The following is a 17,026-nucleotide window of genomic DNA, read 5'->3' as shown; positions in this document are numbered from 1 at the left end:
AAGACGGGGAACAAGATATATTCCTAAAAACTTAACAGGCACCTAATTTTCGCCACCTGAATCACTAAGACTAACTTTTCCAGACATTTTTCTTCATTTATTGTTATAAAATAGGTTTAAAATCATAAGCAAATTTTCTGCCTCACAATATTGAGAAACCTTCTCTCATAATATTTTCTCTGGTAGTCCAATTACATAAGAAATAATTATTTAAAGAAATAAAAATAAATTTAACCTTGTTTTAATTAATGCTCAGATAAAGAAAGCCTTGTTATGTTTTTCTCAGTCATAAACGATTCTAGCTGACCTATACAGTTCCTCGCAGATCTAACATTGGAGTGGCGAATATTTGTTCGGAACATTTTGTTTCTTACTACCCTTTTCAATGGACTTCCAAGGGCTTACCCGGTCTATTGGATCTACTTTAGGGGACCTCTGTTATCGTTGTGACGTTGAATGTTCAGCACCACCTTCTTTTTGTCCTTAGCAAGACCGAGCCTAAATGACGCTATTTGTTTAGGCTTTGTCACTATCTTTTCATAAATGCATTTCTTCATAATATTGGCTTCCAAGAATTGAAGACCTTGGGGCAACAAGAAAGCCACAAAACGTTAGTTTTGAGAAAATCAATTTTTAAAATATTTTTTAAATCCTGAAATCGGATTAATTATGTTAAATAAAAAAGACATTTAGTTTAAAAAATAACATTATGTTTATTAGCGTATGAAATAAAGAAGGTTCACATAGACCTTTAAATTTTTGCAAAAAAAATAAAAATATGAAGAAAAGGTGGCTTATACCATTTTTCCTAAAAAAAAATCACTAAATACTTGTTTAAAATCGTATTTTTCTTATATAAAATTAATTTTTATAATTTTTTTTTAACGAAACTATTTATTTATATTAAATTAAACTACATGTTATTTTGTTGTGAACATTTGGAATTTAATGGACTACAAAAAAAAATTATATTTAATAAAAGTTTATTGGTAGTAATGTTTGGAAAAAAAAAAGTTCTAAGCGAAGTCGCAAAAAAAAGCACATTAAAAATGTTTTTGTTAAATACATTAAAAAGATCGGAAAATTCGTCAATTTGTTTCACTTCATATTAGTACGTAGTTCTTGTCGTTGTGCCTTTGGTGCGGCACCGACTTCATTACAAAATTCCATGTATACCGGGGGAATGTAAGGTAAAAGCTCGATCAGATTTTGTATTTTTTTCGGATTTAATGGAACAGGTCCGTTGTATTTTTGTTTTATATCATTTAGATTTATTAATACTGCGTTTTTTTGACCCCTTTTTCCAATATTGCAGATTTTAAACTCTTCATTGAAGCAGTGTTTTATGAGCATTTCATTGTGATTTCTTTTATTAAATTTTGCACAACATATTTTGCTAAACTGAAGTTTTTCTTTTTCATCGGTTAAAGTCTTTTTTGTAATCTGAGCTTGTAGTTCCTTAAAAGATAAAATATCTCTTTGCTTTATTTCAACCACTTTAAAAGGGTTAGTTCTTTTATAGTTTTGAACAGCACTATACCAATCGGCTGGAACATAGGCACACTTCATGTAATGCCTTTTGTACTTCTCAATAATAGCAAAGTCGCGATCACTTGGCAACTGGGTATGCCCAACTATGAGATACCTATGCTCAATACTTTCGAATATTCCATATTTTACCAAATTTTGCCAAAGACACATTATGGACCAATTTTTATTTTGGCCGGTGCAATTATCTAAAATTTGAAATCTGAGATCTGAAAATTATGCTGAAAAGCTTGCAACTTTATCACTTCCACGTTTAGCAGTGTTTTCTGACTACGTATACATATACTCTTTTCCAGTTCCACAGTCATGAATGCCCAAGTTGTACACCCACGCTTTTCTTAAATAGAATGTTGGCCCTACAGTCAGATTTGGTACTGGTAAAGCCTGTTGAAGATCAAACGATATTACACAAGTATCTTTAGATTCCTTTGCAATTTCAGTTTCTTTTTTTAAATTATCTTGAAGAGCAGCAGTTTTTTTTAGGTAAAATTTTTTTTGGACAGAAATTTCTTTCTTCTTTTCTTCAGAAAGAGTTTCGTTCAGAAGTTCAACCATATACCGATCGCATGTTTTACATGTGTCGCTTTTTGGAAGCTTAAATCCTATATTGTATTCTGTTGAAAAAATACGTCTGTATTTATCTTCAGAAGCTGGCTTAATATTTCTTTGCTGGCACCACGTAACATAGTAGTCTTTACATAAAGCAGAAATACTTAGATCATGATCCAAATAAACTTTTTGTGGATTTTTTTTCTACTGTAATGTGATGTGTATTTAGGGATAGAATCAATGTGATTTTTAACCGATTGATAAGTTTCTAAACTTACTTTGTTTCGCCTATTAGAATAAGTGCCTCTTTTGTCAGAATTAGGAGTTGAACAACCTTCTGCGATTTGTTTAGAGAGAAGTTGTATCCTGTTTTTAGAATTTTGGAGACCATGAATTCCAATAAATTCTTCTCTGCAAATTTTTACGTTAATCCCGTTAACTTTAACAAAATAATGTATGTTAAATTTTCTTGAGGATACTTCCTTTTTACACTTCTTCTTATATGTTCTCTTTTTGGGCACAGATTTCAATAACGAAAATAGGTAAATATTTTGCTTATTATAGTCGCCGAGGTCCCAAAATGAATTGAATATAAAAATTTCCTTTCTTTCCAATAGTTGGCGACAACCATTTTTGCACGTACATGGTTTTCCAATTTCCCGAGCCTTTATTTCTTATCCTCGCGAGCAGTTGTAGCTGTGACCTAGGTTTGTTTCAGTTTTTCATTTTTGAGGGTGTATTCTTCTCCGGAGTAGGTAAAGGTCCTCTTGAAGTACTAGGATTCTCATCATATGCTTCAATTGGATGTTCTGTTATTTTAGAAATAGTTGTAACCCTTGCCATGCCTCCATTGGTTTCCTAAAAAAGAAGATAATAACGCTAATATTTTTTGTACAATAACGATATAAGCCACAAGTACTTAAATTTTTTGACATAAAAGAAACTAGGTGCAGAACATGTCAATTAAAAATATTATATTACAAATTTTTGACAAAAGAGAACTATTTTAAAATTGTTAAAAGGAAAAGAAAACCTATAAATACGACTATAAGTTTGCAAATTTTATGCCACATTTTTTTGCTTAAGAATCATTAGAGAAATGCGAAAGTCGTCATTTGGTATTGTTCCGTACGCATACTATAGAAACGGTGTTCGGTAAATCAAACCTTAGCCACCGCACCACACTGCACATGAAAGAGAGAGAGAGGGGAAGCGAGCGTCATCTGCGAGAGGGGATTGTGCGGGTGTAAGCGGGCTTATTATTACATCATGAAGAACAAGAACGTGAACGAGCATATAATATTATAATTATCTATCGAGTTCTAAACCTTTTCCTTAACTTGTAAAAGTAATTAGTTTAAATAAAAAATATGTCTAAAAATTGAACGTGTTTCATAGCTGGATGAGTGGTCCTTCGAGAAAACAATCCAATAATATTCAGGTATATTATGTGGCTTATATCCTTATTGCCCCAAGGTCTTCAATTGTATGTACAACATCTGGTATGTATGTCTGTTTTTGTGTCTAAACCTGAAACAAAAATCCACTGTTTTCTCTGGGTAACTTAAATTTGAAGTACTTTCTGGGGCACATCGCAACAATTTTTTGGTTTTAATCTCACTATCTAGGTCCATTTATCATTTCTCTTTGCAGAAACTTTTCATTTTGACTTTTGTTACAAATAAAAACATCGTCATCAACAATGTCATTGCTCGCCCTATCTTTGTCATCAATGCCAAAGTCAGAAGTTGCTGCTCGCTATGCCTTACTATCTTCTGTTATGGTTGATATAGCTCTTAACGTCGTGATGAACTCGATTTTTCGAGAAACCTAACTGTTTATTTAAGAAAAGCAATATCCTTCTCCACATCAACGTATTTTTGCTTCATAAATTCGAAGCCAGCACCTAACTTTTCTGTCTATTGAGTCGTGCTCGATATTTTTAGGTTAGAACAGCCTACTACTTGTTTACTATCAGAGACTGCTAATTTTGCATTTGCTGCCTACACTAAACATGAACTTTTGAAACACTACCACTAAAACTACATTTTCCGCAACGAAAACACTTATTTCTCGATATTTTTTGGTCACAATTTTCAATATGGCTTCTTCGGCCAAGTTACTCTAAAAACCTTTACAATGTTCTTATATCTTCGGCTGATAAAAATTTTGCTAACTATCATTTTTTGTTATCTGCGATAATCTGCAAGATATTTTTAACATCGGTAGAGACGCTAATTAAGTAGGAGGACATCCTATGACATGATATTTCCAATCACAAAATGTTTAGGCTATATCTTTTTTTCTAGTATGATGAAACCTTTTTTTCAGAACTTAAAGAAGTAAAAATAAAATTACAGTTACAAAATTTTTATCATATTTTAGTAATAATCACTTCTAATCTACCCTCAGTAACATACTGGCAGGTATTTAACATACTGGAAAGAACAACAAAAAAATCTTACCGCATCGTCGTTTCCCTTCCTCCATCCGGCCATACTTGGACCCTTTGACCCTTTTTGCGATTGTTTTTGTAACGGCTGCCTGTCGCGATCCGACCGGTGTTTTTGCAGTGGCTAATTGACCGACGGACAAACCCTTTATAATTCCGACTGCCAGGGCCCTGTCAAATTTTATTTTCATTGCACTCTCTCCCGAATGAATAATTAATAAGATTTTATCTGCAGTTTCGCGCTAAATTTGATTAGACATAATGGAATTGTTTATTGGAGGGAAGTGTCTTGTCGTTGATAGAGGAAGAGAAGTTGGGTTTACATTAATAATACCTGAACATGTTGCATCGTTTAAGGACGAGTTTAACTAAACAGAAAATTAGTTTGCATTCTATTATTTTCATTTATTGGAGGATCGTTTGTACTGACTTTTTCTTATATGCCATTAACAATCAGACTGTTTACATTTTAAGACCTCCTAATTAAAGATTATTTGCACGGATACCGTTGTACCAAATTTTTACTATGATAAAAATAAGAGGAAAGTATCCGTAAATTTTAGTATGATGAAGTAGAATCTACTGCTTTTCATTGCATTAAAGCATAAAAGTGTAATCGAAAACAAACAGATGAATGCAAGTACAAATTGTGAGAAACATGAAGCCTGGTAAATAAATTGCCAAAGAATTTAATGCAACTAGCATGAATTTTAATAATAAAATCGCCAAACAACTCAAAAGATGCTACGAAAGTTTAAGGATGCAAAAGGCGTACGCCATGAATGCTCAAAAACTGGAGGTGGATGATGTTTAGAGAAAAAGAACAATCTGGATGACCTATTAGTGTTAGCAACAATGATCTTAGTTTAATATATTATGTTTAAAAGAAGAGCTTGGGTAGACTGAAAAAATTTATTAAAGATAGTATGCTAAGCTTTTGTACTTCGAAAGTTACTAGCCTAGTTTACGTGGTTACGTAAAATCCTATGTAATCAGTTATCAGTTACTCAGGAAAACCAAAAGCATATTCATGGGCTGTCAGACAATACCTTGTAAACCTCATTGGCAGTCAAGAAGTCCAGCAAAATGATCAGTCACAGTTTAATCTTTAATAAAAATGCCCTTTTAAATTTATTTTTATTAATTGAAAATATACGCTATGCTATTTATTTTTATGGAGTTTTGAAAATTTCAGAGAACCAAAGTCCAACCATTTTTCTTTGTTACACATTCAAAGCTGATTTCTAAAAGTTTCCTCCACTCGAGCATTAATTAATGGTGATATTCCTGTAATTTACTATGAAGCTAGAACTGTAATTTAAAAACTTATTTAAAACAAATGGCAAATATGTGTACAAGCACTTTATTTCCCAACTTTTTACTTATTCAATAATGGTTAATAAGATTTTGAAAAGACGTTTTAAAGAAAGCTTTTTAAGTGATCAAATTTGGTATCTTACCTAAACGCGCTTTAAAGAATAAAACACAATAGTACACTAAATGGTGGTACAAAGCGTCAATATCGCTAACGGTGATTAAGGGACAATTAGCTTAAGGTTCTCATAAGAAAAAGTCGGTGTCCGCGCTTAAAGAACGTACACACTGTGCGACGCATCCAGTCAGGTTTCATCAGTATTCAATTGCTATCGTGTCAGATTGCTATTAATTCAATCGCAATCATGGTATTGATTTGTTGCTATCAATGCCATGATAGCAATATATAGTATACTCGTATATGTATCGCTACAACATAGTATTCTTATCCACCATATTGGTCCATGCGAGGTAAGGAGCAAAGCACCGCGCAAGCACCACTCCAAGAGTGACATAGGACTTTCCTCTTGTGCTTGTGTTTACCATAAAAAAAAAAAAAGGAGCGTGTAACAACAACACAGTCTGCGGTGGGAAAAATCGTTCTGCAAATTTCGTAATTATTTAAGGAAATTGTTTATTGTAAATGCTTTCAAGGATCTAATAGTGTTGTTGAAAACACAAGTACAGCCGGTATGCAAACTATTCTCGGATGTTTTAAAGAGTTTAAGGTAAAATACTTCTACACTCGTATACAATACTTTGTTATAATTGTTGAATTGAATCTGGTGGAGTTTTAAATACCATGAATTAATAAGTGACCACATAGGAAAAAATTTAGTGGTGTCAGATCTGGTGACATAGGTAGCCATTTTATGGGTCCCTCCTACTAATCCACTGCTCTAACTAATAATTATCCAACCACTCTTTTGCTGGGCGTGCATAATGCGGCGGCGCTTTGTCTTTTTGGAAGTGCAGCTTCCAGCTGGAAGTGAGTTCATCTAGAGCAAGATTTCCATTGGCGTCCCTTTGATTTTCCACCTCATGAGCTATAAGAGGTTCTATAGTTATGTCTAACATCTACCTAAATTTAACCAAGAGTTCTATTAATGAGGAGCGAACCGATTATGCGTAAGCAAAACGATAATCTTGTTTTGTTGGAATCGGCAAAAAAATTAAATTGATTTATGTTTTGGAGTGCCGATATCGAAAACAAAATATAAGTAAATAGAAGAATTTGGACTGTATAGTATTGGTATGTACAAGCATTTTTAAACCAAGTGCTATAAGGTGATGAATGCATTCCGTTTTAGAATTAGATATTACATTAAATTTCACTCATTTGTGAAATCACGATTTTGGAAAAAAATAATAAATGCAGTTTATATCGAATTTAATAAGGTACAAAAATGGTAAAAAAACTAGAAGTTCCCATTTAAAATTTTAGGGGTAGATGCACATGGTCAGAAGGTTGAAAGTAACAGGACAACAAATACCTCAAAAATTGTTTCGCTTAATTTTTATACTATTATAGTATAAAAAAGGAGGTAAGGTAGAAGCAACAATAAATGCTGTTCGTTTTCAAATTGTCACCCTGTATATAAATTTTACTTAGAATATCAAACCCGCTAATTTCATCAATATTTGCTAACTGCGAAAATAAGTACCGAAAATCGTCACTGCCTGTGCCGAACTATAACGACTTTAATAAATTCCTTCATTGTTCACGTTAATAAAATCAGTAAACATGTCAAGTTTGCAGCTCGGCACGTTTTCAGTCGACCAAAGAGCGAAATCACTCAAGCTCTACAACACAGACTGTTTTAGTGCATAGTGTCCAGCATTAGAAGATGGTACTTTACAACAATAAATTGGTAAACTAGCACCGCTTAACACGGTTCAGTTTCGGTCCATTCAGTTAGTACTGAATTGTCTGGCTAATAGGTTAAACTTCAATAAGTATGTTCTTAATTTAAAAAAGAAAGCCGCTACCAGCATCTTAATTACAAATATAATAATAGATAGAAATAACTTTTCCATTTTACTATACCAATTTAGTTCAACTCATAACTAGCCGTTATTCAAATAAGATATCAAACGAACTTCCCAACCTCCACCTTAGTAAACACCTTAATGCAAAATAAAGGGGGTGAGCTGTTCTTCGGCGCCCCGATGTGTTAAGTTTATGCTCGCGGGGCCCTTGAGAGCCCTAGAAGAGCCCTTCATGCTGCCCTTCGTGTTATAATAATTATCAATGAGGCCCGTGAGATTTGCTCATAATCTGGCGACGTATGCCTTTACTGTTTGGGAGATCAAATCTTATTTTAACTCAGTAACCTATAATTTAACAGTTGGTGTTGAATGATCGATTTAACTATGCTTATAATATGTAAAACACGCAGTATATTTGAAACTCGTAAAAAGCATTTTTAATTTTGAATTTTCCCAGCTCGCGGCACGGACAAGCGGCTTCAGATAAGCCCACAAAAGGTATTTTTAATTGAAAAAGCCTACATCCGTGCAGCACTGGATTCTTTGCATAGTTTCGCTTTTGTGATAACATCGTATGTCTGTGCGCACGTGTGTGTATATACCAAATACACAACGTAAAATATGCTTTGTGTTATTAACCCTCTAGACTCTAATGAGAGCTCAAAATTCTAATTCAGGTTACAACCGCCGCCGTCGCCTAGGATTGTGCATAAATTTACATATTTCTTTTTCAAAGATCATGTCAGTTTTAAAGTAAACGATTTTGCTATTTTTTCACAACCTTGTGCTACTAGTACACATTAATAAAAAATATATTTTTTAATACTTGTATAATATTGAATCACAGTTTTAAAATACTATTTTCCGATCGTTAATGATGTTTTTATTTTATATCGCTCTAGAAAGGCGCCCAACTGCAGAATTCAATGAGTCTTCAATAAAACACCATTTTAGAAAGGTCCAATTTCCTTTGGGACCATTATTCCTGACCCTTCGAACCTGTAAAAACTCAATAAACGGTTGACTGTCCGCACTTGGCTGAGTTATTAAAGAAAAATTATTGTTTCCGTTAAAGAAAATGTCAAAATAGAACGTATTTTATTTTTGATTAAGATAAAAAGCTCCGTTTATCAAATTTCTAAAATATTTGTTTTTCTGGTGAGTGTTTTCTTAAGACTGTTTTATTGACACTAGGCAGTTTATACTTTGCAAAATTCAAATGACGACAACATAACTCTACTATCCCCCAAATTGTAATAAAGAATTTTCTCTCGTAAATTTTCGAGTGTTTTAATCAATATTTATGAAGCAAGGGGATTTTACGTGGGATATATCAAAGGGATAATGCCCCAGAGTCAGATATCCTGGAACTTGTTAGGGCGTAATAAGCTTTTTTAACCTACATGAATTATTTAACTCTTTTTCGCGGTTTGCACCTTTATTATCCTTATCAGAGTATATCTAATTATAAAATATTATTATCTATTAGTTTAATGTATATTATCTTTTTCTTTTTATGTGAAATTTTATATCCTAATTTCTTCTTTATTCAATTTTTTTCTAATAAAATCAATAAAATATTCTTGTAATGTTTTTCAACCAAATAGCCATAGAGAAAAAGTAATATAATGAAATCCGAATCAAATAGTATACCTCAGATAAGTTATTAATTACATTTGTACTCTTAAAATCATAATTTTTTTTAAGTATTAAAAAAGACTACAGTTTTAAAGTAGCTACTATTTATATAGCCCTGCATCTGCGAGGATTAATGAAATAAGAAATGGCAGCTAAATCAAGTTTAATATACTGTTATACATATTATTTTGTCATATTTTAGGCAATAATAGATTAAAAAAGAATTATATTGTAGGTACTTAATATTATTAGACATTAAGTAATGCATAAATAGATATTATAAATAATAAATTTTAAAAATTGCACAGTTTTTTTTTGAGATTTTGAGTAATGATTTATAGGGAACAAACATTTACCGATCGAAATTAATAGTGGTTGTATATAATCTCTGTTATCGATAAGTAAATAATAAGCAAGAGCAATTAAAATACCACAAGATAAATAAAATCGGAAGAGCAATAAAAATGTAATGCAACACTTGCTAACATGTAAAACCAATAATAATCTTTTTAATTGTTTTATATCACATCCATGCACCACGTGATGATGGTACTTTACGTTACTTCAAAATTTAATTTAAGCAAATTGTTTTAAGTTAAACCTAAAACACTTAAGTTATTTGCCAACCTTACAAATCTTCTTATTGCATTCTAATGGGACAGGGATAAAGATGCTTTTTGAGTATAGGCTCTTTTATTACCAATCATTTATCAGTAGCACATTACTTTGAAACTGGCATATTTTTAACTAGATTAAAATATATATTTTCATATCTATTTAACTAATTGTAACTTAATCTATACTATCATAGGTCTTAAAATCTAAGGTAAGGTACTAATAAATATGTACAAGAACACATAAAACTAGCACTATGAGTGCCGCATCTTTGTGGTCCCTGGCTCGCTGACCGTTGGGGAAAGTAGTTTGCTGACCTGGGTGGAGGTGGAGGGTTTGTCTGTCGCACCAGAAGGGTTAGTCCTGCGTAGTGTATCGCCAGGGGAGGGGAGGGGATATGGGGCATTGGGGAGGGAAGCTTGTGTGAATGAGAGATCCGAATCAGGAGGTTGTGGTGCCCCAAAGCGGTGGCTAGATACTTGTCCAACTTCGTCAGGTGATCTACCAAGGGTTGAGCTTGGAGATCTCGCAGGATGGTAGTGTTGCGCATGTACCATGGTGCGTCTTACATAATCCGGAAAACCCGGTTTTCCAGAAAGCTTGCAGCCTCTGCATGCGACGGGGCTGGATGTCTGCCCATGTGGAGGAGGCATAGGTGAATATTGGGCAAATGTAGGTTTGGCAGATCCGGATCTTGGTCCTGCGTGACAGTTTGTTCTTGGGATGAACGAGGAAGTAAAAAAGACGAAAGCTGTCCTTTGCCAGCTTGAGCCTTGTACTAGCACATGCAAAATCTGATATCTATACCTTTCCAGAGACTGAAGCAGCGATGAAATATAGTTTTCAAAACTTCTAGCAGGTATAACTAAGCCGTTCAATAAGCATTTATCTGAACTTTGGAAGAAATGTCTTTGTCTGGGACTGCCTAGATCAAAGATTTTGCTGCACCTAAAAAAATATTGTTAATTATATATACTTAATTGCTTACCGGTGCCACAGAGATTTTAGTTATTTTAGATAGATACACGCAAGATGTATGATAAAGATAATAGCAGTAGTGGTGAATTGAAATTACAACAACTTCACCGATAGTATACATACTATTTACATTTGTATGAGATATAGATATATAGAAAACCTAAGAGAGACAACGTATTATGTGTGTCAGCGGAGGCGCAAGTGCTTGACATGTGAAATCTATTTTAGCATTGCCGCTGTTATTAAACTACACTGAATGAAATTCGTTCTATATTTTCCAATAAAAATTAGTAAATATTACCAGGATGTCACACGATAAACACGAAGTTAACAAAAAACCGAAAGTAAAAAATTTATTTTATATGTTGGGAGATTAGTAATAGTGACTGAAATAATATAATATTTGAATGGGTCATAATACATGAAAAATTTTAATTTCTTAAGAGATATAATAGAGCGTAAAAAAAAGTTTTAGAAAACAACAACTACAAAAGGCTTAAGGTTTTAAGGTCACTACGATATAGACCTGATACGTATCTATATGAAAAACAGCACCATCAATTTTGATTGATGGTGAGGTACTAAAAAGTTTATTTGAATTCTTCTCGTATTATGCTGGTGACTAGACCTAGAGAATAAGGGCTTCATATATAGGGTTTTATTGATTTTATAATTTAAAAAATAAGATTAAACTATACGAATAAATTATATCATCGTAATCAAATAGAGAAATGATAAGATTGTTACATAAGTAGTACTAAGTGTTGTTAGGTAATAAGTGTTTCAATTTATATGAATTTTTTAGTCGCATTTATGCTTGTTACATGCAAATTTAGACTTAGTGATGTAACCAGGGTTTTAAATAAATTGAAGTAATTTAGGATTGACGAAGACTTTAATTTTGGATTTTTATTAGTGAGTACTATTTGCGAATTTTTCGTGAAGATTTTTCTTAAAATTTTGCAGTTTTCACCGGGCTAAACTAAGATGTGTTTGTAATTTGAGACATCTAAAAATAGAATTTGGTTTTCAGGCTAAAGTGATGTGAAAATAAAATATTATAGGAAGCAAGTAAATTTAGCTTCATTATCAGAATTTGGGTGATCTTGATCAGAAAAGGATTGTGAAGTCATATGTTTTTGAATTGAGCTGTTTGTTTACAGTCGACAAGTCACAATAAAAGTGCACTTACGGGTTGTTTGTTATTCACCTATATGTCACATTTATACACATTATATTTTATGAAAATTCAGATGTAAACTTGGGGTTATTATTTACGGACTTGACTTTTTACTTAGTACCAAATTTCCATTGTGACAGCGGACATTGTAGGTATTGGTAGGACTGTTGAGGCCGTTTAGCAGGTTTAATAATCACCGATAGGCAGTAATGCTGGAGCAATTACCACTTTTGTTGAAAGAATTTTTGGAAAGGGTACATAGGGGTAGTCCCAATATAACTAGGTTAATTAATGGAAGATTATTACTTTATTTAATATTTAATACTCTAAATTGGTACAATTAATTGTACGATTTGTCCAGTTATTGTTTTAAAATTTTTATGACCAGGGATTTAAGATTTTTCGATGAGCCATATTAGTAAACTACACCTATTATTATTTTATCATATTTATCCGCGATTGGCCGTAAAATTTCTTATTTTAATAAATAAATAAAAAACTGGCAGACCTAGACGGTATGTCGGGTTTTGGTATGGTGTTGGGTAGTAGTCATTGCGAACCAATGTTAAATTGCCAAGAAGGGCTAGCCAAAATTGAATTTTTTTTTCGTATTAAAAAAATAATAATTTGAGCATCATATTTAAATATATTTTTTCTTAAAAAAGTACCTCCTCTTACTAGCAAGCAATCCCTAACGTAATAAACGTTTTTTTTATTATTAACTAACATCATCATTGTAATTTTTTGTGATTTAATCATTTTCCTTTATTAAGGTTCTCTACATTTATGTTTGTCTTAAACTTATTACCCTGAACCAAACCTAAAATCTACCTAAAACCTAAAATCTTAGAAAATGGCTGATTCTTTGAAACATTATTTCCACGTACAAAAGCGACCACTAGCGCCTCAACAAGAAATATAAATTTAAATATTTTTTATAAAAATATTTAAATGGCACATTTTTAGGCTCAAAAGTGCGCAACTTCGCCCTAAATTTAACCATCTTCGTATCTCTATCCCAGCAGCATCGAGAGAATCTCGTATCTTCGTCTGTTTCACGTTATCCGCGCCAACCTTGTCTATCTTTATCTGACAAATATTGATTGTTGAACGGGCCGGGGTGCCGTGGAAAGATTCGAATCGACCTTAAATATATACGGGGATCGATCACTAAATATCGTAATATATTTTGCAGTTTATTTTAATGCGTATACAAGGTAAAATCTATTTATATTGTTGTTATTTTTTATTTGTAATCTGTAAACCCAGCACCGTCCCCAACTTTTTTATTATTTATTATCCCACTCCCACTCACTGACTAATAAGCCGCAAGCGTTTATGTTGCGCCGACCGCATCCTATTTTACTATATTTCATTTCTTTTATTAATTACTTTATTATTTAACCAGGGTCATCACAGTGCATAACAGCTTCTCTAATTTTGTTTCTCATTTTTACTACAATTCTCAAATGAAACTTGAGAATCAAATGCAACACTAAAAATTTAAATTTTTAATTATAACATAATAAGTTTGCAGTCTGGGCATTTCTAAAAGAAATAGTTCATTGGTTAAGAAATGCCTATAGTACTTTGAGAACTGTATCGATATTTTCTGATGGCTGTGCAGCACAGTTTAAAAATAAGTTTACTCTATCGAATTTATGTCATATTTATGAAGATTTCGATAAATCTGGCTTTTGGAATTTCTTTGCCACTTCTCACGGGAAGGGGGCTGTAGACGGAGTAGAAGGGAAGCTTAAAAGAGTAGCCTGGGAAATGGTGAAAAGTAGAAAACTACTTATTAATAATTCCAAAGACTTTTTTAATGCACTTATTGGTAAAACCAATATAAATCTTATCTACGTTTCAAGCCAAAAGATTCAGGATAACAGAAACATGTTAACCGCTCGATGGGAAAGTGTCCTGCCCATTGCAGGGCTCCAATCATGCCACTTTTTTAGGCCTGTGTCCGAAAAAATATTGGAAATTGGTCAGACCCATCAAAACAATATAAGAAAGATATCTGTAACTAAACATTATAATCATTAATTATTTATTGTTGAACTAATTCGTCGTTATCATTCCCTTTAATTTAGTTGTATTACATAGTATATTGTTATTTATACTAAAATAAATTATAAAAAAATATTCTAAAGTTATTAAGGTTTTTTTGTCCGGTCCACAACCGTCCCGTCCACAGCCAATAAATATCATTTTTTAGTTACGAATTCTTAAAGAAAAATACTTTCTTAATCATTCAATGTGATTTACTAGTATTTTGTTGAAAATTAAAAACGATATCTTTTTTCTTAAAACAACCATTTCAGAAATTTTGGTTGTGTTTTTATGTAACATAAATGATACGGAATTTTCCGAGGTCCCGTCCACAACCGTTGTTTATTGTTATTATCTCTACTATAAAAACATGTTGCTTGCATTTATATTTTTTTAAATATTGTCTTATTAATAAAGAATATATAATGCTAATTTTGGTGAAGAAATATTACCTTGTTAGGTAATTTGTTAATTGGCAATATTTTTTTTCGCATATCCTTTTTTTGTGATTTGTCCCGTCCACATGCTTGAAATGGCCGAATACTAATCGATATGTCCGAAAAATACAACAAGAAAACGAATTTGAATTTTAAATATTTCTTTGATCATGAATGCACTTTATAGATAATTTTCCTATCTAATTAAAAATTTTAATATCAAACTAATATTATTATTTTTGTTATAGTTTTATTATTAGAATTCTAAATAAGTGATTGGAAAGTACAGATTATTATGATTTACAAAAAAAGTCACATTGACCCAGTAATAAAAAACCAAACGATCCGTTCGACCCGTAAAATCCACTATATTTATTTTATTTTATCGGTCATAATTCCTAAATTTATTGGCCCTTCCGCCATTTTGAACAAAAGAAAAGGTTAATGGTGCACTATAAAATGGAAATGATCTGACGTCGTAAACCTTTTCTCTAATGAAATGCCCGATCGAATAAAAACGCCTTTAAAGCATCTAATATTGCGAAGAATCTGTTTTTTCCCTGATGATGGCCCCTATGATCGCGTTTGTCCATCTGTGATTTTATGAGTTCAGTTTTACGGGTTTTCGCATAATCTTTAGTAGATAAAAATTAGATCTAGGATTTTTATAGGTTTACAATGGTTTTATCAAAACGAAAATTATTTCATTTATTCTAAAATGTTGTAGCGTTTTATTTTTCTACTTTTATTTTCACTAACGCTCCATTGATATTTCATTAATTTCAATAATTATATTAATAATTTCAGTCAACTTCTTTTATCGATATTTCTTTCTGTCAATTCACACTGTCAATGACACATTACTACTGTAACGCATCACTCTCCTGGTTTTATTATTCATGCTTTCTGTTGACGGTCCGTCACTCTTCTGGTTGGTCTTGATTGATGTTTTCTCTTATTGGATTGACATTGACAGCTCAGGCGAGAGGTGGGGTCGTGGCTTATTTAGTCGGTACTGCATCCATTTTTCGAGGACTTGTTCCCGTGTCGCAGGTAGAGGCGCACGTAAAAGGCCAGTTTTTTATTTCCGAAATTTGTGAAGCAGGAAATGGCCAATATGGTTTATAATTTATAGTCCTTAATCTTGTTCCTTTAGGGAACTGTTTATTTCATAATTTTGGTGCAGGATGCCAGAGATTTTGATGGATAGATAATGAAACTTAGCAAGGGTTTTACTTTTCCGTTTTCCTCTTTACTCTTCTTCAATTGTTGATGGCTGCAGGATTTTGATTTCCCCGGGAAATTGCTGTAAGCTATAGAGCTGGAGCCAGAGTTAGAGCTAGTATTAGAGATTCCCAGACCAGATAACTAAGTTACAAATGGCATACATTCACAGCCTCGATTTTGAAGGCCAGCCATTCATTTCTTGGAGGAATATACAGGCCAGTTTATTCCATTTATTTAAATATTATTAACCATAGATTTGTCTCACTTATTTAAATTTTTATTAATATACTTTTAATTTCAATTTATTGCTACAAATATTTAATCAATATCATCATTTAATACGTCAATTTCTTATCTATAATTTTAGTTATCTTTTGTTCAGTATTTTTCAGTACCTTTTTTGATAGTTAAGTAGATATAACTCGGTTAAGGCTAATATGCCTTAGGTAAAAAGGTTCATGAACTTTCCCCTGCGTAATACGAATATATAGTAGAAATTTTAATAATTGCAATTTATTTTTCAAGTGCTGAAATCTACCTAGTAGCTTAATCATAATTTAAATGTTACTTTTGGCAAACCTATTTTATTTAATCATATCAACATTATTCATATTTTAATTCATAATAAATTATTAACATTTAACAGATTAGAAAATGAGGTGTATACATATCTTTGATGTAAATATAATTTGGTTGTATTGTTAAGATATTTTTTTTGCCTCTTTAAATCTACTTTATCCAGGGTCATTTAATTGTTAATTGAAACCTATATACCAAGTGTTTTTCTTAGTTTTCTTTCATTTATAAAAAAAAAAACTAAGTGGCGCCCTCTCATTTAATAGTTATAATCAAGATTATATTTTTTAACAGCCAGTCATAAGTGAACCTTCGAACAATCCCAAGCCTCCAATAATTCTGAGCTACCGTCTGCAAACTCTTGGCAAAATAGTAACACTGTAAAGTTAACGCCGCAATGTTATGCGTTAGAAGGACAATAATGTGAGCCATCAAAATATATTAAATATCGGGGAAAGTAACTAAATA

The 17,026-nt window shown here is 32.2% G+C and overlaps 2 protein-coding genes across 5 annotated transcripts in view; one reads left to right on the top strand and one right to left on the bottom strand.

The window, feature by feature from the left end:
- LOC126738159 (kinesin-like protein CG14535) overlaps nt 1-17,026 on the top strand; it is an 871,125-nt gene that overhangs the window by 723,055 nt on the left and 131,044 nt on the right. The window lies entirely within an intron of this gene.
- LOC126738186 (uncharacterized) lies at nt 10,172-11,299 on the bottom strand. The gene is made up of 2 exons (XM_050443397.1): nt 11,214-11,299; nt 10,172-11,053 (listed from the first exon to the last, which is right to left on the bottom strand). Coding segments are annotated over exons 1-2 (696 nt in total). The 5' UTR covers nt 11,216-11,299; the 3' UTR covers nt 10,172-10,359.

Source organism: Anthonomus grandis, chromosome 7 (genome assembly GCF_022605725.1).
Source record: "Anthonomus grandis grandis chromosome 7, icAntGran1.3, whole genome shotgun sequence".
Lineage (NCBI taxonomy): Eukaryota > Metazoa > Arthropoda > Insecta > Coleoptera > Curculionidae > Anthonomus > Anthonomus grandis.
The sequence above is the reverse complement of the archived record's forward strand: the minus strand, read 5'-3'. Positions and strand labels throughout refer to the sequence as shown.